The sequence below is a fragment of the Ambystoma mexicanum genome, chromosome 2q (genome assembly GCF_040938575.1).
Source record: "Ambystoma mexicanum isolate Mex_15411 chromosome 2q, UKY_AmexF1_1, whole genome shotgun sequence".
NCBI lineage: Eukaryota > Metazoa > Chordata > Amphibia > Caudata > Ambystomatidae > Ambystoma > Ambystoma mexicanum.
This window is the reverse complement of record NC_090924.1, coordinates 1,428,546,887-1,428,572,998: the sequence shown is the minus strand read 5'-3', so window position 1 is coordinate 1,428,572,998 and position 26,112 is coordinate 1,428,546,887. Positions and strand designations below refer to the sequence as shown.

The 26,112-nt window shown below is 47.3% G+C and overlaps 1 protein-coding gene across 2 annotated transcripts in view; it reads left to right on the top strand.

Moving 5' to 3' along the window:
• VAMP7 (vesicle associated membrane protein 7) overlaps positions 1 to 26,112 on the top strand; it is a 208,680-nt gene that overhangs the window by 98,514 nt on the left and 84,054 nt on the right. For both annotated transcript variants that reach the window (XM_069648954.1, XM_069648955.1), the window contains exon 4: positions 14,864 to 15,001. In XM_069648954.1, the coding sequence (XP_069505055.1) occupies positions 14,864 to 15,001 (138 nt within the window). The remainder of the gene's footprint in view (positions 1 to 14,863; positions 15,002 to 26,112) is intronic.

The following is a 26,112-nucleotide window of genomic DNA, read 5'->3' as shown; positions in this document are numbered from 1 at the left end:
GAACCGTTACCGGGTCTTGAAGAAAACTGTTAATTTCGTTATGTCTGAATTTCTATGCATTACCTTTTAGTTTGTTTTATGAGTGTGGGATGGAATCTTTTTGTTGTTGATTAAGTAGGGAAATCCTAGTTGGGGTAGGGATAGGGACGCGTTTAATAAACCCATTTGAGTTTAATGACCTGGCATCTTTGGAAAAACCTTCACAAAGTTGTCTGCCTCACATTTCTGACCCCTCACATACAGAGCATGGGAAGGTATTCTTATTAGCTCCCATGGGTGCATGAAGAGAGTTAAGACAATGTGCCATTAAGATATGGGGAATGGAGGAGGTATCCCTAAAAAGAGATACCGCGTCTCGTCCCATGTCGCGTCGTTCCCTTGAGGATTTCCTCCCCGTGTGGTGATCCCTCATATTGCTGCCACCAGAGTTTGGATCAGCTAGCAGCTGCTGTCCCCTGGCCACATGGGGAGTGGTCACAGCTGGGGAAGGAGTGATGACCCCATTTGGTTTCATCACACATAGTTTGCCTGAACTTCTTACAATGCTAGGGTGAGTAAAGATCGTCACCACATTTATTGTATCTGTGCCCATATAAAGTTTTAACTATGGAATTACCATGATGTCCCTTTCCGAAGTCAGTCTATAGTTGATGGGTTAAAGTTGCCCTCTTGTTTAACCACACTACTAGCCATAATGTCAGGGTCTCCACCATTAATTCCTCCTCTAGGAAGCCCATGCCGAACTCTTGGTACACTGCTGAGGTTGGCAGACCCCAAGGAAATGTTTTAATCTTATGACCTATATAAACGCCCAGATTCCCACACCTACTTCGCTACAGTCTTTGCATTAAGGTGTAAACATTTAGCATAATTTCTGTAGGTTGGTCTTTATTTGGTATACCATTCTTTTGCCGTGGGAATTTTCGTCGCGGGACTCTCCTATGGACTCACCTTGTAAATTGTTACTACATAATCGGGTTCCCCTGGTTGCAGGGGCATCTTGAATTCAGCTTGGAAGTTACTTATGCCCTCCGTGTTCCTTGGAGATTTACCTGCGAATATCTCCTGTGACTGATCAATGTAGATTTTCCGCTTCATTGGTTTGGCGGAACTGGCTGTCGCTTGCCACCTGGGGCTTTGGTTGATTTGGCTGCGTCTTTTGGCGCCTGAATCGTTTGGACAGAATTGCCCATGACACTTTCTCCAAGAATGGACAGTGGGATTGTCTGGCAAGTAGCGATGTGTACCTTTTTTATTTTGTGTGCTTGTTTTCTCAAGGAGATGGATGCAGCCTTCGTATGTGGGCCAAGGGACTCTGGGGTGCACTAGGGGTGATTGCACACTTGCACATGTGACCAAGATGGGTCTCCTTGGCTTTAGATTTCTCTGGGTACACGCTGTGTAAAGGACAGATTGATGTCATGAAGGCATACGTGACATAGTGGATATGCCCTGGGGCAATCTGAGGCCATCTAAGAGGGGAAGCGTCTGTGCGGGTTGGTTGAGCAATACGGCTCCTTCCGAAGACTAGAGATGCTAATCACCAATTGTTATAAGTAGCTGACATGGGAAGCGGATTAATCGTGAGATTTCAGCAGTATTGGGGAATATCCATTTCAGACTGTAGGGGCAGCTATGAGACATCCAATCTGGGCATTGGAAACAGTAGCCCAAGGTTACTGCCTCCCCTTTCTAAAAAGCTCTCGGGACCATTCACCAGGGAGCCACTCTTTCAAGGTTCCAGACCAGTTTCTTGTGCAATAAATGTTGAGCCTGCTAAAGAAAGGTCCTATAGAACCACTACCTGTAACGGAGGGGAAATGGGGTGGTACACTCCCTATTTTCTAATCCCCAAGAAGAATTCAGACCCATCTTGGCCTTGAGATGCTTGAACAAGTTCCTCAAGAAGGACAAGTTCAAGTTGGTCACACTTTCTCGATTCCTCAGGCCCTCCAGCTCCAAGATTAGATGGTGTCATAGGACCTTAAGGATGCTTACTTTCATCTGCCAATCCATCACCCGAGGTGAAGGCTCCACACCTTCTGCAGATGGTCACCAAATTGCCCAGCGTCTTCCGGCCTTTCGACTTTTTTGAGATTGCTCGGTCTCATGGCATCCTACATTTACCTGGTGTCTGAGGCTCACCTGAGAATGAGATCCTTCCAATGGGCTCTCAGGACACAGTGGTCACAATTCTCGGGCAATATGTCAGACCTACTTCAGGTTCTGCGCAGAGTCGCACAGGATCTCCTGTAGTGGGCCTGCGAGAACATTCTGAATGGAGGACCCCTTTTGGTAACTATGGCCAGAGAGATCCGTAGTGACGGACGCCTCACTCACGGCAACGATCTGACAATCGGCAGTTGTTTGTCTCCATCAGTGTCCAAACTACACATCAATCTTTTGGAGCCGAGGGCTATCGGACTAGTGTTGAAAGCCTTTCTGCCCTCTGTACAAGGAAAGAATGTCCTGATCATGACCAGGAACAGTGGCCGTGTACTTCCTCAACAAGAGAGGAGATGTAGGTTCACTGCCACTGTGCAGAAAGGCAATGCAGCTCTGGTTCTAAGCAATTCAAGAAGGAATCTCCCTATCGGCAGCTCACCTTGCCAGAGTGAACACTGCGGCGGACGCACTGAGCAGGCAGAGCAGTCTCCCATAAGTGAGAACTAGCTCAGAAGTCCTTCAAAAGAGCTTCCCCCTTTGGGGAACCCTGCAAGTGAATCTGTTCGCGACCAGTGTCAACCGGAAGTGCAAACTGTACTGCTCTATGTCCGTTCCCCCAAGAGGGCCTCTAGGAGAGAGTTTGCACTCCTGTACACGTTTTCTCCAGTCACTGTCGTGCCTCACGTGACCAGGTTGAGAAAGTTTGGAAAATCCATGATCCTGATTGCTCTGGATTGAGCCGGGAGGACTTGGTACCCGGACCTTCTGGACATGTACATCTGCCCGCCAATGCGTCTTCCGCAAAGAGAGGACCTTCTCTTGCGAAAGGAGGGTCGTGTTCTCCATCCCGAGGTCAAGACACTCGATCTTCACTCATGGTTTCTGAGGGGTTGGGATATAAGGATTGGGACCTCCCGGACAACGTAATGGAGAGTTTGCTTTCTGCCAGAAGGCCAGCAACAAAATCCCTATAGCGCTACGTTTGGAACAAATTCTGCAGCTGGTATAGGGAATGGTGTTCTCTTTTTGGGTGCATTTGGCGATTCTGGGGCTCCAGGTTGGAACCATTAAGTGATACTTGGCAACGCTTTCAATCTTCAAGTGCACCTTAGAGGAGGTATCTTATTTTAAAATGTCATTCATTGTACAGTTTAGGAGGCTCACAAATGTGTTCCCTCCTACACCTTTTTAAGTCCCAATTTGGGATCTTAATCTGGTATTAGAAATACCTGATGTGTGCTCCTTTCGAGCCACTTCATTAATGTTTGTTAGACTGCTTACATTTAAAACCATTCTTTCTGTTAGTTGCCGTTTAGCCCAGAAAATTGTGCTTCCAACTTTCTATCCGCCACCACACCCAAACGAGGAAGAGGAAAGGCTACATAGGTTCGATCCAAGAAGAGCTTTGAGCCTTTTGCATTTCTCGGATGACGAAGATACATCAGCATGACAGTTTCATTGGCCATACTGGCCACATAATGGGACTTACAGTTACTATATAAACGTTATGCAGATGGATAGTTCTTGCCATTTCTGAATGCTACAGATTGGCTAAGAAAGATCCCCCCTGAAGGCTTAAGAGCCCACTCCACAGGGGGCATGGCAACATCTTCTGCTCTCCAAAGAGGGGTGCCTATAAAAGCCACTTGGTCTACCATACACTTTCACAAAGCATTACTCTCTGGACTCATGCTCTAGCCAGGAAGGAGGATTTGGGAAAGCGGTATTCTACTTGATCCAAAATGAGAATTTAAAACTGGAAATTAGTACTCCCTCCTCCAAAACCTAACACTGCTTTGGGGGTCTATAGGAATACGTGCGGGTAAACAATCATTAGAAGAACAAGTTGGTTACCCCTGGTAACCTTCTTTCGACTGGATGTTCCTCCTATGTATTCCTCATTGCCCCTCCCAACCCACCCCACTGTAGAATTTCCAGGCATTACACTTTACGCTCTTTCAGAGTCTAGTACTGTCCAGGATTAACTGAAGCTGGTCATTCTGCATGAGTAAAAACAGGACTGAAGCTAAATGGCACTGTGTGCTATATATAGCGACGATGACATCGACTCCGAGATGGAAGACCTCTAGGGGCATTGAGTCTACCGCATCGATGCTTTGTACCCTTGTTAGGGAAATCCCTTCTCCTTGGGAGACCCCCTCCGCCCCAACACATTTTGCTGGACTTCTGGACCTTTTTCTTTCAATCTTAAATGAGTGGAGCTTTTTTCCACTCATTCATTCTTGTGTGCTATGTCTTTTGGAACTCTATTCTTTATAATCTCCCTGTACTATGGAGTATGTCTGCTCCATGGCTCTTCAAGGCATGCGTTTTACTACTGCGGTACACAGCTCCTCATTGGCAGTGTTGCATGGGACCTTTAGTGTCTTCCTTTAAGATTCTTTTTCTATATCCTTTGAGTTGGATAGAGAGATTTGGTGTCTCTCCCAAAACTCTATACTACGAGAGATTGCCCCACCCACCATGTGGAGTGCCAAAGGAATACTTGGTATCCCCCCTTCTCGCTTCTCCTTTGACTTTTTAGTCACATAGACATTCACCTGGTGGCAGTGGACGTGTTCTACAAACTGTATTTTCTTTTTTTATATCTCCGTCTATGTCCATAACCTTGGTAGTGCACAGTAGGGGCACCCGAGGACCAACTTGGGGCCCTCCCATCTTTTTTCGCCATTACTAACGTAGCCCTTCTTCGACCATTCTGGGAGAGGGTGGGGGGGGAAATCTGTGTGCGTTTTGCCTTTGGGGTACCAGTAGGTATCCTCACCAAGGCTCCAGAGTGTCTGTGCAGGTAGGAAGTGGGGGGAGTCTTCCACCACTACCCTCCCCCCCTCACTCCCCCATTCTTTGTCTGCCAGTGTGCCTGAATAGGTCCAGCTCCCACAGGGCACTGGCTTTTCTGATCGGACAGCCAAACAACCTTTTCTGTAAAATGCTGAGGGAGATTAGAGGAGCTTGTGCTGAAGCTGTATAAAAGATGAGGCATCTGGAGTGTAAAGCAAGTCGACCACAGGAAACCCAAGTAACCGTAAAAGAGGACTACCAGAGACTCCTGCAGACCCTTTTCAAGACCGTAAAGCGACCATTCCTGTCCCTGTTTTCTGTGCGACAGAGGAGTTCCGAAGAGGATGACTCCTTCCCTTTGGCAGGCGGGAACAACCAGCCCAACGATAACATTTGAAACCAGCCATCTCTTAAGATGCTATAAGCTTCCAGAGCTGCAGAACCCTAATAATGGGAGACCTCCTGCCCATTTAAAGTGCATCATCATGGAAAGTTCGAATCAGTCCAACTCTTTGCTGTTCCCATAAGGACACTCCAGCGATCAGCTTCAACTCACCCAGACCCCGTCAAGAGTGTGGGACTGCAGGAAGCGAAGATTGACCGGGCGATCCCTGTCCTTTGTTAGTGCTGCCGAAAACGTGCCAAAACTGCAGAGTAAACCAAAAAAGTTGCTGGAAGTCGTACTACAGAGACTGCTGCTGAGATACTCCGTCCATTGTCCTGCCTTTCGTCACCAGACCAAGGAATCCAGGGGTCGGGTCCGGAGCTGCAACATCACGGAGGAGCCAACACAAAAACTGTCTTCACACCAAAGGTACTGTGTGGAAAAAGGTATTGATTACCTTATTCCAAGAAGACTCTCCAGTGCCTTGGAGTGCACATAGGTGTCCAGGGCGGCCCCCTCTTACCTCTGACCCAAGCCACTGCTTGTGTCCCATTCATGAGTCCATGTTTAGGTCTCCTTTGTTAGTTGCTAACTTGCTGCTTCCGGAACTTTACTGATAAACTCACAAGAGAAGGATCCACATATAGAACAATCGTAGTTTGAGCTACAGTTGAATCAACATTTATTAATACAATCCATCAAAAAAAGAAAAGGATATAAATTCTTACATCAAAAGCAATCTGGTTTTGTACACAAGGACATTTTTGGGTAAACCCACATATATATACTAAACCAATTCTAAATGGAGGAATAGGAGTGAATGAAAACAGTAAGAGGGGAAAACCTTCAGAAATAGGATATAGGAACAGTTAAATTGCAAAAAAAATGCCGAATAAATACATGTTGACAATCATGAAACAGACTTGTATGATTTTAAATAGTGGAGGCATTACTACTATTGAAGAGATAACAGGATACTATTTCTTGTATTAGCCTGGTATTTTTAAAGAATGTAAATGCTTATTCTAGACTAGGCGGCATGCGCAATGTATGATCATACCTATTGATCTACCACACTGCCACTAGCGGCATGTATAATCATGCTTATTGATCTGCCAAGCTGCCAACGTGTATGGCTATCAGTCCAGTTGGGTTTACAGTGCTCCAGAGATGGATACTATTCGGATGAGGTCCAAACGTTTGTGGATGCGCACTGGAAACACGTTTCGGCTTTGCCAAAATTCACGCCATCAATGTTCAGCCTTCCTCAGGGCAGAGGAACCTTTTGTTTGGAAATGGGAGGGAGGCAGAAGAGAGATACATGTGGGTATCAATATTTTCTGTAGGTTTCCAACACTTTGTTTTCCTAACAATCCTAGAACAGAGAGACTGCTTGAGGATAAAAACAGAAGAGAGGCCACATAGTACTCACACTGTTTAGGCAGGGATAGGAGAAGGTTGTGACCTTTTTCGTACGCACAGTTTCATGTGGTGGTCGGACTGGAGACCATTCTTAAACACTTCTGCATCGCGTGCATGTGGTCACTAGAGTTAATTTAAAATAAAATTTGACTATCTAAATGACACACATGGACGAGAATGAAATGTTGGGGGTAGTGGTTAACGATGCTTGTATCAAGAAGGTAAAGCAGGGTTGTTACCATTTCCTGTGTCCACAGCCTGGTGTCTTGTGGGATTTTCAGACTGGGCCAAGGACTTGTCAGGGTCCTGCTCGTTTCAGACAGTGTTTCTGGATTATTCAACACATGTAGTAGAGTTGCAGAGGCTGAAGTGGTAAATCAAGAACCCCTGGTTAAAGATTGAGTCTGCATACGTCGCAACGCCTATGGCTAACTAAAGACAAAAGAGCTCTGGTTCATGCAGTACCACCTCAGAGTATTTCATAGAGTGGATTAGTGGTGCAGGCTGCATATGTTAGTATCAATGGTTGAGATATATTCCGACAGACTGTATATATATATAAGTATTCAGAATATTAGACAGGCACAACAAAGAAGCACTTACACATATAAAAGATATATATATATATATATATATATATATATATCTATATTTCTGATGTTTGTTAATCTGCTTAGAATCACATGCTGTGCATAGGTCCGACATCCAGTGGTCCCTGCGGAGTATTGCATTTTGTTTTTCGTAGTCGAAAAGGGGACGTCGACAAGGCGTGTCTGTAACACTATCCCTATGGTGACGTGCGTTGTACCCACAATCCCTCACGCGTCGAGGTCCCTCAGATTGTTTTTTTCCGGCCAGCTTATGGTCGCCTTACGCGGAGCTCCTAGAGAGACATTGCTAAACAATTACTACGGACCTCGGTCCTTAATATATACTTATTGTTAAAAGATCCCTCCCCTCGAGGTTAGCTGTGAAGCTGTTTCTCCGCCGAGCAAGTTTTCGACGGAGGGGAAGAGACGGAGGAGATCCTTCGGCGCTGCTGAACACGTGGCCAGGCCTCGCCGGCCAACATACAGTAGGGAGAGTGGGGGTTTCGAACTTTTACCTTCTCGTCGAGAATGTCTTTCTTTCTCCCCTATCTTTCCCTTGGGGTTGTTATCACCAGTTTTTATTGCCTCAGCTATGGAGAGGACACCTTTTAAGTTTTGCCCACGCTGTAGGGGCAAATACACTTGGAAGGACAAACACAAGCTCTGTAATCGTTGCTTGCCCCTCGATCATAAAGAGGACAGCTGCGCGGCCTGTAAGCTCTTGAAACCAAGAACTCTTAAAGAACGGAAAGTTAAGAGGTGGGCGGACTACGCTATGTCGAAGTCAGTTTCCTCACCCGCCGCCGCTGTTACAGAAAGTGACGAGGAGGGTGATAACTCGACGTTCGTTACGGAAGTCATTAACCCCCAGAAGGAGCGCTCGCGCTCCTCGACGTCCGTCCCCGGCCCCGACGGGCTCGGCTCACGCCCTGCTTATGGGGATGAACACCCCGGCGACAAGGACGCACACAGACCCCATAGGCCTAAGCACACAACCCACGGCTCTTCTTCGTCCAGGACGAAGGATCCACCAGCGCCGAAGGGGACGCAGGGCACTCCGGCGTCGACCTCAGCCCCACCAGCGAATGGGCTTTCATCTAACACGGGCGCTACCTCAAAAACATCCGACGTAACGCTCCATAGAGCGGCCGTCGAAAAACAACGCGCAACGCCGACTCCAGAACCCTCGACTGGCGAACTCGTCGTCGAGAGTCTGGCGAGAATTGTTTCCGAGGACAAACGTAAGCGGACAACGAAACAGACGTCGAATACCGCACCCAAGGAAATAGAAACGCTGAAAAAGCACAAGAGTAGCCAGGAACTGCCCCATCCATCTAAAGGCACTTCTGAACTACCGGAGGGCTTTTCTGAGGGCGACGGAAACCTTTCGTCGACGTTGTGGGAGCGTTCGAAGCGTTTTGAAGGTGAAAACACTGATTTCCCCCCTCTAGACTATTCAGGGGTTCCCCATGAGACCATGGAAAGACTCCATTCTTGTATGGAAAAGATGGAGAGGGTTTGGATAGCCAAAACCCACCCACACCCAAAAGACCAAGAGAATGGACCCAGGATGACCCTAGGGTCAAGATTCCTAGGCTGTTTCCCCCTTCTACAGATGCATATGACCTCACTGAAGAGGAGCAATACCCCCAGGAAGATGAGGAGTGTTTAGGTGGAGAGGAAGAACTTGAGGAGGAGAGGTTTGAGGAAGACCTTACACTAGCGCAGGAGCTTTTGAAGAAGATACAGCTACCTCACAGCCCTGGCACTCCCCATCAGTGCAGCCTTGGCAATCCCCATCAGTGCACTCAGACCCTGATGTCTTTCACCCTTCTCCCAAGAACTCGCGTATAGGGAACACCTCCCCCATAGATGACCAGCCTTCACTTAATGCACTATTGCACAAGGCAGCAGCGCATTTTCAAATAGAAACAGGGGAGACTCTTCCGGACATAGACTTTGTAGAAAAAGTTATTAAAGAAAAAGCCCCGGTCAGTCAGTCCATTCCGCTCCTGGCTTCTATAAAGAGAAGAATAACTCCTTCCCTTTCCAATCCGGCCTTAGTCAGAGGGGTCAACCCTCGGATAGAAAAGCTCTTCAGCCCCTCGTCTTCTGACCCTTTGTACATCAGGGGACCTTTGTACATCAGGGGACATTCTATTCCGGACTCTCTGGTAGTGACTAACACAAGAAAGAGAGCGGGGGTACCACTATCTACTAGTGAGGCACCACCTGACAAAGAGGGCAAGAAGCTCTATGCACTGGGGAAGAGAATCACGACCTCCGCCGCCTTCTCAACCAGGATCGCGAATAACAATTCCCTATTAGCTAGCTACGCAGATGCAGTGGAGCAAGCTGCGCAGCGAAGCAGAGGACGCACCAGAACCCCTGCGTTCACGCCTGTTTGCTACTATATCAGAGGGAACTCTCGTAAACCAGGGCATCGTAAAGAACTCCTTAGATGCCGCAGAGACAGCTGGCCGCTCCCTGGTTCAGGGAATACTTCTCAAACGCCATGTATGGCTGCGCAATTCGGGATTTAAGCCAGAAACCCAGGCTTCCCTAATAAATAAGCCCATAGAGCAGACACATCTGTTTGGGAAAGCAGTTGATGAGGCCCTAGAACATGTGAAGGAGTTTGATACCATCAAGACTCTTGACCAAATTTCGAGGCCACCTAACAGATGCAGCTATGGCAATAGACGCTCCTTTCGTGGCCAACGCCAGCAGCAAAGCCAACAACAATTTTACTCTGCTACCAACTGGCCCTCTAACCAAAGCACCCAGTTCAGTCAGAGGCCAACGTCGTGGCAAAGGAAGAGGGCGCGGCTCCAGTCCAAAAGGCCCCACGCCCAATACCAACAAATGACCCAAAGATTCGGGTCCCCTCCCATGCATCACCGGTCGGGGGCCGGCTAACATCGTTCCTTTCAGCATGGGAGGGAATAACGTCAGACCGCTGGGTATTATCCACCATAGCCCACGGATACTGCATAGAATTCAACGGTTCCCCGAAATACAGACCCCCACGGAACCAACGCATGACACCGGAACACCTCACTATTCTTCTTCAAGAAGTAGAAGAGCTACTGAAAAAAGAAGCTATAGAGGCTGTCCCCCTATCTCGGGTAACAGAGGGTATTTATTCAGTATACTTCCTTGTACCCAAAAAGGACCTAACCATGCGCCCTGTATTGGATCTGCGCCCAGCGAACAACTTTGTCAAACCCCAAAAGTTTCGTATGGTGACCTTGCAGGAAGTAATCCCACTGTTATCACAGGGGGATTACTTGACAACACTAGACATGAAAGATGCATACTTTCATATTTTAATGTTGCCAGCGCACAGAAAATACCTCAGATTCAAGATGGAGAACAAACACTACCAGTTCAGAATACTACCCTTCGGGATAGCATCTGCACCAAGGGTATTTACGAAAGTACTGGCAGTGGCAGCGGCCCACTTGCGCAAATTATCCATCCCGGTTTACCCGTACCTCGACGACTGGCTCATAACAGGGGATTCTTACGAAACATGCTTCTCCAATACCCAAAGGACCGTAGACCTTTTGTCCCAACTGGGCTTCTCCATCAACGAAAAGAAGTCCAGCTTAGACCCCAGCCAAATCAAACAATTCCTAGGGGCTCTAATTCGAACAAGGGACGGCCTCGTCTTCCCCTCCAACGAGAGGGTCCAAAACATGCTGTTTCAGATCCCCCAATATGTGGCAGGTCGACAGGTGACGGTACGCAAAGCAATGCGCCTGCTAGGGATGATGGCGTCATGTATTTATTTGGTACCTCACGCGCGCCTGCGCATGCGCCCAATGCAAGAGTGGCTCTACAGCCAGTGGTGTCAGGCCAGCGGACAATGGGACGATCTAGTGGTGGTCTCGCAGGCCTTGGTTCTCTCGCTACGGTGGTGGACAAAGGAAAACCTGTTATTAGGGAAAACTTTTGCCACACCCGCAGTGGAAGCCACTCTAACCACAGACGCATCCCTTACAGGATGGGGGGCTCACCTATCCCATCAGACTGCTCACGGAGTGTGGACTCCGAGCTTAGCATCCAAGCATATAAACCTGCTGGAACTATTAGCAGTGTTCAAAGCACTGAAAGCCTTTCAGGAACACTTACAAGGAAAGACAGTGATGGTCCTCACAGACAGCACCACAGCCGTGCACTATCTCAACAAGCAAGGGGGCACTCACTCTCCAGGACTGTCCAAGCTGTCCCAGAATATATGGAAGTGGGCTCTCAAACACAACATGTTCCTACTATCACAACATGTACCAGGGGAACTCAATCTGCTAACAGACAAACTCAGCAGAGACTTCCCCCTACCCAAAGAGTACGAATGGCAATTGCACGAAAACATCGTCTTAGACGTCTTCACGCAATGGGGTTTCCCGGAAATAGACCTGTTCGCAACCCTGGAGAACTCACAATGCCAAAGTTACGCCTCCAGGTACCCCCAAAACCAGTCCAAGGGGAACGGTCTGTTGATTCAATGGTCAGGGAAATTTGTTTACGCCTTTCCCCCCGACTCCCCTCCTCAACAAAGTGGTGCACAAGATGCACCAAGAGCAGGTTACCATGATACTAGTAGCCCCAATGTGGGCCCGGCAGCCATGGTTCGCTCACTTGATGGAGATGTCCCTATCTCCCCCAATGAAACTTCCCTGCCCGTACAACATGCTGTCACAAGACAAGGGCAGGACACTGCATCCATGCCCTCAGACCATGAACTTAGCAGCCTGGCTCCTGAGATCATAGAATTTGGACATTTACATCTCCCTCAGAGATGTATGGACATCCTCAGGGAAGCCAGAAAACCTAATACTCGCCACTGCTATTCTAGCAGTGGAATATTTGTCTATCTGGTGTAGAAGTAAGAACATCAACCCAGTTGACTGCTCTGCCACTAACATTATTCTGTACTTGACCCATTTACTGGATTCAGGTCTAGTGTTTAATTCCATTAAAGTCCACCTAGCGGCACTTTCTGCATACACCACTTCCCAACTTAAAGTGTTGTGGTGGAAGATACCAGTTATCAAGGCCTTCATGGAAGGGGTAAAGAGAATACACCCCCCCGATAGCTAACCCAGCTCCCGGATAGGACTTAAATGTGGTACTTTCTAGACTCATGGGCCCTCCTTTCGAACCCATGCACAAGGCAACTACAGGCTCTTTCTGTACTAGACCCCTTCGTATCAGTTCACAAGGACAAGGTGGTTCTTCGCACACACCCAAGGTTTGCACCAAAATTCATCTCGAAATTTCATGTAAACCAATCTATAGAACTACCAACGTTCTTTCAAAATCCTTCCAGCTTGGGGGAAAGAAGTCTGCATACACTAGATGTACGCAGAGCTGTCATGTTCTACATGGAAAGAACCAGATCACTGAGAAAGACTAATCAGTTCTTTGTCTCGGTGGCAGCAGGAAGAGAAGGAGATGCAGTCTCTAAATCCACTATATCTAGATGGATTGTACAATGCATCACTCTCTGTTACACTCTTGCTAAGAGAGAACTACCCTTCAAGCCAAGAGCACATTCCACTCGAGGCACTGGGGCTTCCATAGCATTCATTGCAAATGTTCCCCTTGAGTCCATCTGCAAAGCGGCTACCTGGAGTTCTGTGCACACCTTTACAAAACACTACTGTCTAGATGCACACTCTAGATCTGACTCCCAGGTGGGACAGGCAGTATGAAGACCTCTTTTCTCTACTGTTCCTTCTCATAACCCACCGCCAACTCCGGGTACTGCTCGCTAGTCTATGCACAGCATGTGATTCTAAGCAGATTAACAAACATCAGAAGACAATGCATTACTTACCGTAAAAGCATTTCTGATGGTTGTATCTGCTTAGATTCACATGCGCCCGCCCTTCCTCCCCGCTCGGATGGAAGGAACATAGACATCCTCTACTATATTTCTCTCTTTTCTGTACTCACTCACGTCTAGAAGGCTCCCTCAGGGCAGAAAAATACAAACAGAGGGACCTCGACGCGTGAGGGATTGTGGGTACAACGCACGTCACTATAGGGATAGTGTTACAGACACGCCTTGTCGACGTCCCCTTTTCGACTACGAAAAACAAAATGCAATACTCCGCAGTGACCACTGGATGTCGGACCTATGCACAGCATGTGAATCTAAGCAGATACAACCATCAGAAATGCTTTTACGGTAAGTAATGCATTGTCTGTCATATATATATATATATATATATATATATATATATATATATATATATATATATATATATATATATATATATATATATATATATATTCTTTTATATGTGTAAGTGCTTCTTTGTTGTGCCCGTCTAAGATTCTGAATACTTACCTACAGCTCACATCTTCCTCTTAAGATAAGCCTGACTGCTCTGCCACACTACCAAGGTACTGAGCTAGTACAGACTGATATTGAGTGTTTGGGTGCGGAGGGGAATCTACAAACCACTGGGATAGCTTACTAAAGTCTTACTGCCAGTCTGGCTTTAGGAAAACTCCCCTAACAGCCCTCTGCCGAAACGAAACCAATTCTGAAGCAGCAAGATGTCATCTCATATAAGATGTGGAATACATTAGAAGTAACATCCAGTCGAAAGACGTTACCACGGATAAGTAACTTGTTCTTCTATAGCATTTCCAGTTTACACTTCAGAGTCCCCGACTCTGTAATATGTATTCCATTAATAACTCCAGGGAAATGGAAGATTATGGGAGGGAATTGTGCTCAGTCTCCACTCGTTACACAATGTTTAAAATCATATTGAATACTATTACCACAGATATATTTTACGATGCTCTCCTATTGCCTGTCATTTTTCTCCAATTTCCACTTTTTTTTTCTGGCTGCCTAATCTGAAGTGTAGCTTTTACATAAGTCTTTGGTAGAGAGAACACACCTAGAACAGAATCTCTCCTTAAGCTACATCCGTAGGAACGTGCACACATGACGGGAGCAATTGTCTATATAAGAGGCTCATACTAAGAGCATGGATGTGTATTACATGGTAATGCGATCCCAAATGCTTTGTACTCTAAAAATCAAAGTTTGAAGGCTCAAGCTTTCCGTTAGTGACATGTATTTGAGTAAGTGTGCAATAACTTTTTTCACTGTGTGATATGCGGGAGTGCACGTGTGGAAACACGGACATGTTTTGCATTGGAGGGAACTCGTGTGAGCCATGATCTGTGAAAGAAAGGGCACACTTTGGTATCTGAGGCTTAAGCAATGGGTTCTATGATGGTTAATTGACCTGTTCTGGAGCAGTGGATACCACAGACATGAACCTTTTAAAATGTGCTCACAACAAAGGCCAGGACTGTGTAATCTAGGGAGAGTAGCTAGTTTGCATCTATGCAAAGGAACGCCAATAAACCTCATTCTGAACAGAAATTGAATTGAATTGACTTGATATTCTTTCTTGAAGCTGGATCACCCGCCTTATGTGCATTGTTGATTTAATCTTTGTAGGACTTTGAGCGTTCCAAAGCCTTCAGTTTCCTGAATGAAGTAAAGAAGAGATTCCAGACCACGTATGGCTCCAGAGCCCAGACCGCCCTTCCCTATGCCATGAACAGCGAGTTCTCCAGCGTCCTTGCAGCACAACTGGTGACTTACTGGCTCTCAAAGGGGGCATGCATGGGAATTTTCATGTTTGACATTGCGACCCTTTGTTGGCTCAATTACTGTAAACATGATACATATGTTATGAGTGGGCCTCCTTAGACTTTGCATCTGCTGCGGGACTCCCAGAATGAAGTAATGACACCCTTGGTGTCTTCTACACCGCATTCAAAACAATACCCTCAGCCTTTGTTTGTATTGTCTCCTCAGGATTCAAGGATTGGCTGTGTCTGATTTAGAAGCCCCTGTGATGCATTTAGTGTGCGTTTGTCCGTTTACTATAGGGCTGCCACGATCAGGCCATGGGCTGACGTCTGCCCAGAGATATTTGATTATTCTTCACCACACATCTCTTGGGATGTATGCATCTTTGTGTTTACGTTTCCAATGGGAACCAACATGCAAGCCAGTTAGTTGAGCAATGGCTATTGATTTGACCAAGACTTCTAGCACATTGGGTTCACTGCCCTGGAATACGAAAAGTGAGACTCTGGCTTTGCTCCTTGCAAAGTTGACAGAACTCTGCTGCTAATACTGAACAAGTCAAGGCTCTGGGTTGGCCAGCTTAACAGATGGCCAGTGGGAGGGTTTGGTTAAACAATGTGGCAGTTGGCGAAGTGGGAATTTGGGCTTGCCACCTTGACTGAGTGAGACTAGCTTATCTCACAAAGCATAAGTAATTACTGTGGCTATGCTTTCGGCAGAGCTTCTGGCTGAATTATGGCCCAGAATGTGGCAGATAATTGGGCAGGACTCTAGCTTACCTATCTGCAGAGCTCCCGGCCTGGCTGTGGCTCAGGACTCTGAAGAGAAGAATGAGGCCTGGACACTCTGATTTAGGCTAGGTTTGAAGAAGTAATCAAAAACTGCTTCCACCAGAGGCCTTCTACTTTGGTTCAACTCCAGGCTGCAGGACCGGAGTACAAGTCTCTGCATTTTGAGTCCTGAAAGTGCAGCGCTGCAGGAAGTATGAATTCATAGCCACATAGTACTGCCAAGATCCAAGCATCAGTCTACCAATGTTTCAGATAGTGAGGGAGACGGCCCTTCCCCAAGTCTCGAACCCTGTGGATGGATTTAGACTACAAAGGCCAGTGTTGGTTCTTTCCTTGCATTAGTTTTCACACATCGGTAGGCAAGCTTTCACCCATGCTGTCACATGCACTCATATGATCCTCTTAGAAAGCGGTTGGGGCCAGACCCATGCATTCTGCCCAGCAGAACCCTAGTCACATGGAGATCGGTAACTCCCAGTTGTCTTTTTAGTTTGCTGTTATTTTCTGTTTCGTATAGAGTGAATCATTTGTATTTCTCAATACTTTGTGAACGTTTCAGGTTTCCCCATGCCATCATGCATGAGAAAGGTAGTCGCCATTTTATTTCGCAATTCTGGGAGTTAATTTTAGATTTCTTAAACAATTTTTTGATTTTGGACTAACAGTTCCACAAAAAACGGGGTGCATGCCTCACTCGTGGCATGGGCAAACATGAGCACTCTGAATTAGGGCTCGGCTATTTATTCTATTTTATATCAGCCATTAAATTAAGATGACTAATCAATATGACAAAATGCCTCTTAATGCCTGCTTGAGTTCATATAAGGATGTGTATCCTACTTGCATGTCCTTTGTTCGTATTGCCATTACTCCTGAGATGTCTTTCTGAATCCATTGCAATTTTAGGTTGAAGTTAACTGACACTTTGTATTTACTGCTCAGTATTGGTACTATTGGCATCTCACATGCAGTTGGAATACAAATGAACACCTAACCCACATAAGAAAGATCGATGGATGTATATTATATCGCCATTCAGCCCAAAATAAATAAATTACTTTTAATCCCTATTGTCCAGCCCTACAGTTAATGTACATTCTATGTTACAATTGCATTCTGGCACAGAGATTAACCCTGGGGCTGTTCATGCTACAATAAAGAATTCCCCACATGTGTAGATGTATATGAGCAGTCTGGTTGGGACAATAGAAAAGATGGGACTGCTGCGCTTCAGGATGAGATTGTGTCCTGCTACGTGTGAAGGTGGTATACTGAGGACAGTCACATTTGGGTGCCTTCCTGTAACCAAGGAGATAAGCACAGGGGGTTTCGGGCACCTCCCTCACGTTCTGCCCCTGCCAGACATACTTGAGCCAGAGGTGGGCTTCACTCGTGAATCCTGCCAAAGACGAAATGTACAAAGGGACCAAATCTGGTTTGGCGTGCAGAGTAAATCTCAAGAAGGACCTTTCCAACAAGAAATGGCCAAAAAAGACTGGGGCCATTTTGACAAAATGGGCTCCGAAGGGTGCTTTACTGTAGCTGCGACCGCAGCCCACGGTAACACACAATGGATGTAAAAAGTAAACCACTGCCACCAGCCATTAATTGTAGAAAGGGTAACATAAAATTGTTACATGAGAAACTAGACAAAGGGGATACTAAGTAACCCCTCCATCACCCTATGGTAAGATAGTGTGTGCTGAGTCTAGAAAGTTAAAAATTGTAAGTAAAGTCAATTTCACTTTACTGCTCTGGTCCAACAGAAGCTATTTAAACCTTTGGGAAAGAGACTTCCCTGTGCCACTGCACTGAAGGTGCTGTGTGTCACAATGCAAAGATTATGCCTATGGAGTTTGTCAGACTCCAAAACCAAAAGAAGAAATGGGTGTTCGATCACAGAAAATTACATGTGTGGGGAAAAAGGTCTCACTCTCTCCATGTTGAAATTTAAAAGTCCTATCCAGCAAAAGTGCTGGGGGTGTCTAAGGTAGAGAGGAATCGGCACATTTCTGAGACTTCTCCCTAACGGGGTGAAGGTGATTGTGGCAAACCCTGACAATTAACAGGACCGGGCAAACCGACAAGGGGGAAAGAGGGGGGAGAAGGGAGTCAAGGGACCAGTTGCAATTGTATTACCAGATTATGATTAGCTTTAAAAGTACCTTTTTAAGGTCGATACACGTGTCAGCAAGTCTTATTAAACAATTATATAACCACGAAATTTTAACTTCATGAATTTGCGAAAATCTGTCATTGTCATGTCAAGCGCAATCGTGGCTAGTCTCAAACCAACTTTGAATCCTGTGTAGATGTAGGTTCCTTCTTTATTCCTCCAGTTCCGGTCACAGGATTACAGGTGATAAGAGAAGGCTTACAGGTGACATGTATGGGACAGTATACACTGGCGCTCCCCACACAGGCTGGTCGCCTTCCAACTGGCACTAGGTGACCCCCTCCACCCCACCTCCCCGTTCACAAGATTCTGCCAGAGTTCCGCCATGATGACCCGCTCTATACTCAAGCCACCACACAAACCGGTTCAAAGCTTGACAGTGCCCTTTGTTAGGGAGGCAGGCAATCTGCATTCATTGCACACCCTGAACCTCCGTGGAAGGAAGCCGCATGCATTCCTTCCTTTTTCTAGAGGCACATTGCTCTCTTGCCGTCATTTGTGCTTTTGTATTGCTTGGTGTCTGGAGGGATGATCATTCCTGTTCAGCTAGGTCATATGCCTACGAGGTCATACTCCACTGTTGGGAACTGGAGAGCAATGGATCCTCGACACAAGAAAATGTTCCCACCAGGTTAATTCGCAAACCATAAAGTCGCTTACATTCAATATAGGCAAACACTTTACCTGAATATTTAATGGGGCTCTGCTTGTCAACTTGACAGCTAAATTAATGTATATAACCCATTCGAAACTACCTTAGCACCACTCATGCCATCCCCTACTCGCACACAATCCCTCCATACTACTCCTAAAACACCATCACCCAAGTACTCATCAAAATTGCTACCCTTCAAATCACAAAAATCCCACAATCCCCATTAAAAAAAACTAATTGTTCAACAGTTAAATCCTCTTTCAAGAAGGAAGCCAGACGCCTTGAAAGCCTTTTGCAAAAGAAACCAGGCCTGCCACCAGGACAGCTCCCAGCGGATAGAATTCGAGCACTGCTGCACAAAATAGAAAACCGCTATGTGCAATTCCAAAGCCACCTGCTACCACCAAGAACTCCAATCTGCCACCAATCCTACACCGAAACCCACAAGCATCAGTCTCTCAACAAACCACCATCCACACCCTCATCCACATCAATATGCAAATCCCTCATGGAGTACATCTCTAAAATACCCAACATACCCTCTGCTGTCCAACTCCTACCCCCACTTCCAAAGCCTCCTACACATGGGGCACTTTGCTCCCCATCGTCGGACCACCTCATCACCCTTGCAGCCAAAGCAAATCCTGCACACTTCCAGGATGATGCATGCCCACCTCTAGCTGAACGCAACTGCACCCCCACCCGAGCTCAACGGCCAGTGGTCGAAGTCGGCGAGAGCGGTGCTCCCATTTCTTTTAATTGCGTTTTACTGTTCCTACACTTTTTATTTTAAAAAGAAACCGTTCCGGAACGGTTTCGTTTTAAAATAAGTGTAGAAAGAAGTTGAAATGTGCATTTTCCTTAAAGAGCAGGCCCATGTGTTTTTGGGTTTTTTATTGTGCATGCGAGAGGGGCGGTGATGGGATCTGTGGGGAGCAGTACAGGCTACTTCTTTTTGTACACTTCGACCACTGAACGTCACCCACTCCCATCCCTGACATGGTACTATCCTCTCCAGTCAAAACTGGACAAAAATTCTCCACTCCACCCCCACCCTCAAACTATCCCTGTCCCCACATCCCTTTACTGCCCCATCACTGTTGTGCCTTACCTAACTTAATCACTGAATGTTTTCTCTCAACCCAACTCAACATCACAGCACCACAAAGGGCCTTCGCAATCCCTTCCTTTCAACCTGACCATGGAACCGAGACTGCTACACTTCACATCTGAGGTGAAAATACAGCGCTACTCGCTCCTCAATCTCTATGCAACCTTGGACCCCATGAACCGATCATTCTCAACATCCTGCCCCACAGGATGAAACTCTCTGCCACCTTTCTTGACTGGTTCTGCCTTTTTCCTCACTGACGGAAACCACTTGTCTCAATGCCCCCTTGTCGATCTAACCCCTACCCAGTCGAGTAGGAAAAGGACCCTGTCTGATTCCACACCTCTTCAGCCTATACATAGAAGGCCTCGGACAGACTCTTGCCAAAACCTGCCCCCATCCATTGAAAGTAAAGCTCACCAATGCCAGACCAGATGTGGACAAGCGGTAGGTAGGGCGGAGGTTTTGGGGTGAAATCCCACTAATGCTGATTGGACGCATGTTGATGGCCACATCAAATCGGCCTAGAAATGCTGGCTTTTTTTGTGTGCGGCATTGCCATCGACCTCTCATCCCCTGCCCCAAGCTTTCCTTTGCACGCCACATAGCTGCCGTCACCAACACCTGCAACCTACAACTACACCGCTGACGCAAGCTGCATCCTTCCCCCCCCCCCCCCCCGACTACTACCGGGACTCGCCTACAGCACCCGCACAAGCCATACAAAACGCAGCGGTGGGACTCCTCCCCCTACCTAAACACTCGCACCTCACCCCAGCTCTTGCCCAGCTCCATTGGCTCCCCATGCCCCAGAAATTTGCTGTCAAAGGACCCTACATTGTATTTCAAGCCCGCCACCTAAAAAGCTAAAAAGGCGTAAACTAAGTGGTGGTATCGCAATTCACAATGGAAAAAAAAAAGTTCTTTTCGTTTTATAAATCCTTTAGCACTAAATGGGACGATCTCCGATGTGATCAAGTTTTTAAGAAGCTCCCGGACAGCACACGGGGCCTACACAGAGGAAAGCAGAACTGTAGATGGCAGGCAGACCCCAAGGCGCAGTCTTTCAGGGAGCACATTGGCAGATGGAAACTAGATAGGACAGTGACTGCTGTGTGGGAGCCTGTCTGTTATTGGATGGGCTGCCGTCATCGTGGAACTTAATGAACTGCTCTCTCCCTTCTTTACTTCCTCTGTTCCGCTGCATTTTTCTCATGACTTTCTTTCCACCCTTCTTTCCTTTTTTCTCCTTTATCCCTCCAACTTTAACTTCCCTTTCCCTCCTTGCCCATCTCCTCCTCTATTCCGCCCCTCTCCTCCTGTATCGATTGTCCTCTACTTCACCTCTACTCTGCCTACCTTTCCGAGCTCTAAATTCCACTCGGACTGCAGTGTCCTTGCATGTGGTAGGCTAGGGTGAGCATGCATGCGAACATCTGTGTGCATCCATGCGGAAGGCTATTGGGTGTATGTGGCTGTCTGTGTGCATGTGGAAGGCTGCGTTCCTCGTGCATGTGAAAGGCTGCAGTGCGTGGTGTGTGAAGCTGCAGTGATTGACATGTTAAAGCTTGAAAATCTAAAATGTTGTTTTACCCTGCTACTGTCCGAACGTTCACTTGCGGCCAATGTGCAGAGTATGCTAGACATGTTATGCATATGGCATCTTCTGGCCACACGAGTGTTGCTTTTCATAGATGAGTTGCGTGCCTGTGTGACGAAACATGATGGCTCTGTTGATGTATATTGACATCGCTACAAGTGACATTACTGACAGTGACATCATGTGTTGCCTTTGATAGGGGATCATGGGCCCTTGTCTAAAAGGTGTGCTGTTGGTAAGCTAATGGATAGACCGCTTTATAATGTGGTGTTTATCCAGTTGCAGTGCCACTATTTATGAAGCAGCAGTGTGTGCAGCTCTTGTGTAGTGTACACTCGTCAAATGAGCATCATATGGGCCCTTATAATGTTGGCAGTTAAAATACAAAACATTATTTGCAGAGGATCACACGCTTAATTGTTGAAGCCATGATTTCAGACCCGTCTGAATCATAGCCACGCAACCACATATATTCCCAGCTCTGGTTAGAAATGGGTGTTTGGTTTTCAAGAATTCTTGTGTCTAGTGATGACTTGAACTTCGAAGAATTCCCAAGCCAACCCGAAAAATCCATGGAGAAATGTTAAACACAAAGCGTATGGTTGTAGCTTTGCTTTCCCATTCTTGAATGGAAAAAGAACCAGACTGCATAGTAACGGTAGGCAAAGAAAGAATCCAGAGTTTGGGAAATGTACTGTCTAGACACACAACAAAATGGTCCTGATCGATAAAGTAACCTTTTTATAGTCCTAGTTTGACAACCTCATGCTGCTTGCCATTACATATGCGAAGGAGAAGTAAGGTTTATACTTGTCGGATTCAATGGTTAATCCAATGAACCATCACTAATGAGTAGCGTCCCCTTTAGTGCTCTGCGGATAGCGTAGCGTGTAAGTATTTGCCAGACCCTGCTTAGTGGGACGACCTATTGCTTGCTATTTGACTGGGTAGCAGGGTCCGGTATTGTGTTTTACAGAGGCATCATCTCGTAGCTCCAAAGGCCAGGCGGGCAAAAGTAATGTAGGACTTGCCCCAACACTTCACGTGCCCACTGCATCTCTATCGCCACTTCCAAAAAGGCCCCGAGCCAGCCGCTCCTTCTCTGCTATTGCGTGTCTGACTCCTGTTGCACTTATGAAACTTCTAAGGTGCTCCAAGACCATGTGGGTAGGGGCAGCGCTGATCAGCAATCCATCAATCTGTCGTTTTCTGTTAATCTTCCGTCATGCCGGCTTTCTTTCAGGAAAGGGAACTAAGCCAGTGCATGCGCCCGTTCGTTATTGTCATGGTACCTGTCTGCTGAGGTTTAGCAACACATGCTTCTTTGCGTTTACTTATTCTTGGAATTGGAGGGTCCACTGGATATTGGAATAGTACAGCGCCAGCGCCAGTGTGCACTAGTGATACCCACGCTGTGTAGGACTGGGGAGAAACACTGTCACTCTACGTGTTACACATGGAACTGTGTAAACCATGGAGGGGAAAGTGTGCTGCACGATGGTCCCGAACCCTGCAATGGCCATAGAAAGATCTCTGCTTGGTGGCCTCTACCCCAAGAGCACATCCTGGGTGAGCATAAAGGCCTTGATAAAAAGGTGAACTGCAAGCACAGATGGTGTTTTGTGAGATAGGTTTATGGTTGAATTAGTTGCTGCTCGTAAATTAGCCCCCAGCTGCACCATCCTACCGCTCCTTATCCTGTTCTCTTCTCTCCAATAGCCAGCTGCATTGTCTCGCAACATCCTCTCCCAACCGCATTCCAACCCAGAATCTGTAACGCATTTGTGCTATATACATGTTGTATTGCACGTAGTCCACAACACTGGAATGATTTGCATACAAACACTCGCGCCTTGAAACACTTGTGTATATGCGCGTTACAAATGCCATATCATATCACTTCAAATAACAGTACAACATAACATCCACAGGGTGTGTGGGAAGGTGTGCCACCGGGAAGATGGCTGCATGAGATGCTCCGGACGAGCGAAGGCAAAGAACACTGCGTGCCCCTCTCCTGGTGCTCTAACTTGGTGCAGAATGCACTGGTGAGCTTCCTAACACCTGGTGCCACGATGAGCGGTCTGACAAGTCCTGGGAGTGGGAGTGCTGGCGCTTGGAGGATCGGGTCTGACTGTTCGGCCCGCCTCGCAGCAACTTAGCAGCCCCGGCATGGGCTGGATGGTGAACAGTGTGCATGGGTGCTGCACGGCTGAGGGTGGCTGGTGCTGGAGCCGCATACTGTGTTGCTGGGCACTGCTATACCCTGCGTGGATTAGGGCCCGAGGCGCTTGGGGGGGGAGGGGGAGGGTGTATGGGGGGAGAGGGGGTGTATGGGGGGGCATTCCTGGACACTGGAGGTAGTCTGCGGTGCATGCAGCCCCCAGAAGACTGATGCTTGCCTATGGCACCCCTGTTCCCCGAGCGCAGATTACCTTAAGCGCGTCGCTGACATTCCAGAGAGCAACGTGGCACCTGGGGTGAGTGGTGGGTGGCTACGATTTATTCCAGCCCGGGACGGAAGGAGGGGGCTCTTTGCAACAACTGCTGTAACAGGTGGGGCTACGTGTTTCACCCAGTGGGGACTGGTTGTTGACCTCCAGGCCATCCTTTGGCAGCCCTGCACATTAGGGCTGAAGAGTGTGTGGTGGGGAGTACTGGTGATATCAGTTGCTGCACTATTCCACTGCAATAAAACAGCCCCTGAGGATTCTGGGGGAGAAGCAGTCTTGGCTCAGGTTGGAGCCGTCTTGGTGGCGGGAACAGCCCAGTTTCCCTCGATGTTGGATACTGCACTGCTGAAACAGCAGAGAGGAACATCGTAGAGTGAAAAGAGAACTTGAGTAAAATGTGGAACCTCCTTGACCAGCAGAGGCGGAGCCAGGTCTTGGAGGTGTAGCATCCATGGCTGGATGGTTTGCCTGGAATGTGCCTTTGTGATGGCAGCTCGATCAATGATGGTTCAGAGTAACAGCACTTGACGTCACCAAGGAACAGTTTGTTTCAAGTGGTACACTGTAATATGTGGGAAGAGCAACTGGCATTTGAGTTCTTATTTGCTACAGCTTGGTTAGGTGGCTAAAATGGGCTTGAGAGCTTGTGTTTTTGTTGCAGTAAGTGGATGCAGGATAAACAGACTTGGTGCCCTAATGGAGGCCTGTTATGTTGTACTGTTATTTTAAGTGTATATAAATCATTCCGGTGTTGTGGACTATTGGCAATACAGAATGAATATAGATGAAATGCTTCGAGAATTTGGCTGCTGGAGAAAAGAACGAGAAGGACTACCAATCATAGGCCGGATGCATGGCTATTCTTGTTGCCACATGGACGGGAGGTCGAAACTAGCCGGTTTTGAAAATGTGCTGAGGGCTGGCTCTGGGTACGGCATACCACACCCCCCCCCCCCCCCGGACCACCCCACGTGGCAATAGTCTTCCGGGGGAGTTGCGACCACGGCAATCAAAAAAGATGTTGCAGAACTTATGGAAGAGAGCGGAGACATGAGGGCCCACATTGGAGTAAGGGTGATCGAATTACCCACAGATTCAACAAAATGGAGGAGGTGGAGCACAACCAAACGTCCTAGAGATACAAATAGATGTCATATGTCCAAAATGGAGAGAAGAGGGGGCTGAGGTTATATTGAAGATGGATGACCTCAAACCGTGAAAGATGGAATAACCTAAGAACTTACACAACTGATCTTCAAGGACGATTTCATTGATGAAACCACAATTGAGAGGGTCCATAGTTGGAGAGTCAGCAAGGGGGCCGAAGTCAGTTTTGGTCCGCTTTCACAACTATGTGGACAAGCTCAAGATTCTGAAGAAAGCAAGGAAGAATGTCCCGGTGATTCATGGTATGGCTAGAGTAATGATCTTCCAGGATCTCGCCTCCTTGACCGTGGCAAAAAGAATGTGCCTACCCCTCACGAAGTGGCTTAATGAGAGAGGGCCCGGTTCAAATGGGGCTTTCCACTCCATCATGTTCGAAGTTGACGGATATAAATACAAGCTCTATTGAGGAAGAAATTCAGTGTCACAAGGGAGCTCCTGAGAGAAGCCGGAGAGGCCGTAACTCCCCTATGTCAAACCGAAAAGGGCTCAGGTGGTGGGCAATGGAGTCTCAAGGGCCCGAGGAGACCGAGAATGCCTGGATCCTGGATGTTCAGAAAGCTGAATGCATCTCCCGCAGCAGAGACTCGAAATGACACTGGTGTAGAAATTGGCAGTGGGACACCCGGTTGTTACATACAAGCTGATGGGGTCCGAAGGTGGGGGGCCCGGATGGGGTCTGCTGAACACTCAATATTCTCATTTTGTTCAGAAGGATGGCGTTATTGAGTGGAAGCTCAAGTGGATGTTTCTTAAGGGGATGTGCGGAGGGGGTAGAAGTAGTGGGGCTCTAGAGTAAGTACTTTGCTTGGATGGGTTCCATTGGAATGGGTTCAACTGGTGGCCCGGTTTCCACCTAGTGAAGCTAACTGGCGAAATCCGGGCGCCTATGGGAAGTTGGGGGAGACTCAGAGGGGAATGGGCGAGGGAATCTGGACCTTGGTACAAGTTTTCTCCTTTTGGGCTATCCTTCTTTGAGGATGTTCAAACTGGCACATGAAGGCTCACCAGGTGGGAAGGAAGGTCCTTCAGTAGTGTGGTTACGTGATGGCAGTTACAACGGAAGGGGTATGGGCTGACTGCTGGAGGATTGGCACCCTCAATGTTAAAGGGCTGAACTCGCCAACAAAACAGTCACTGGTGGCAAGGGAATACTAGAGA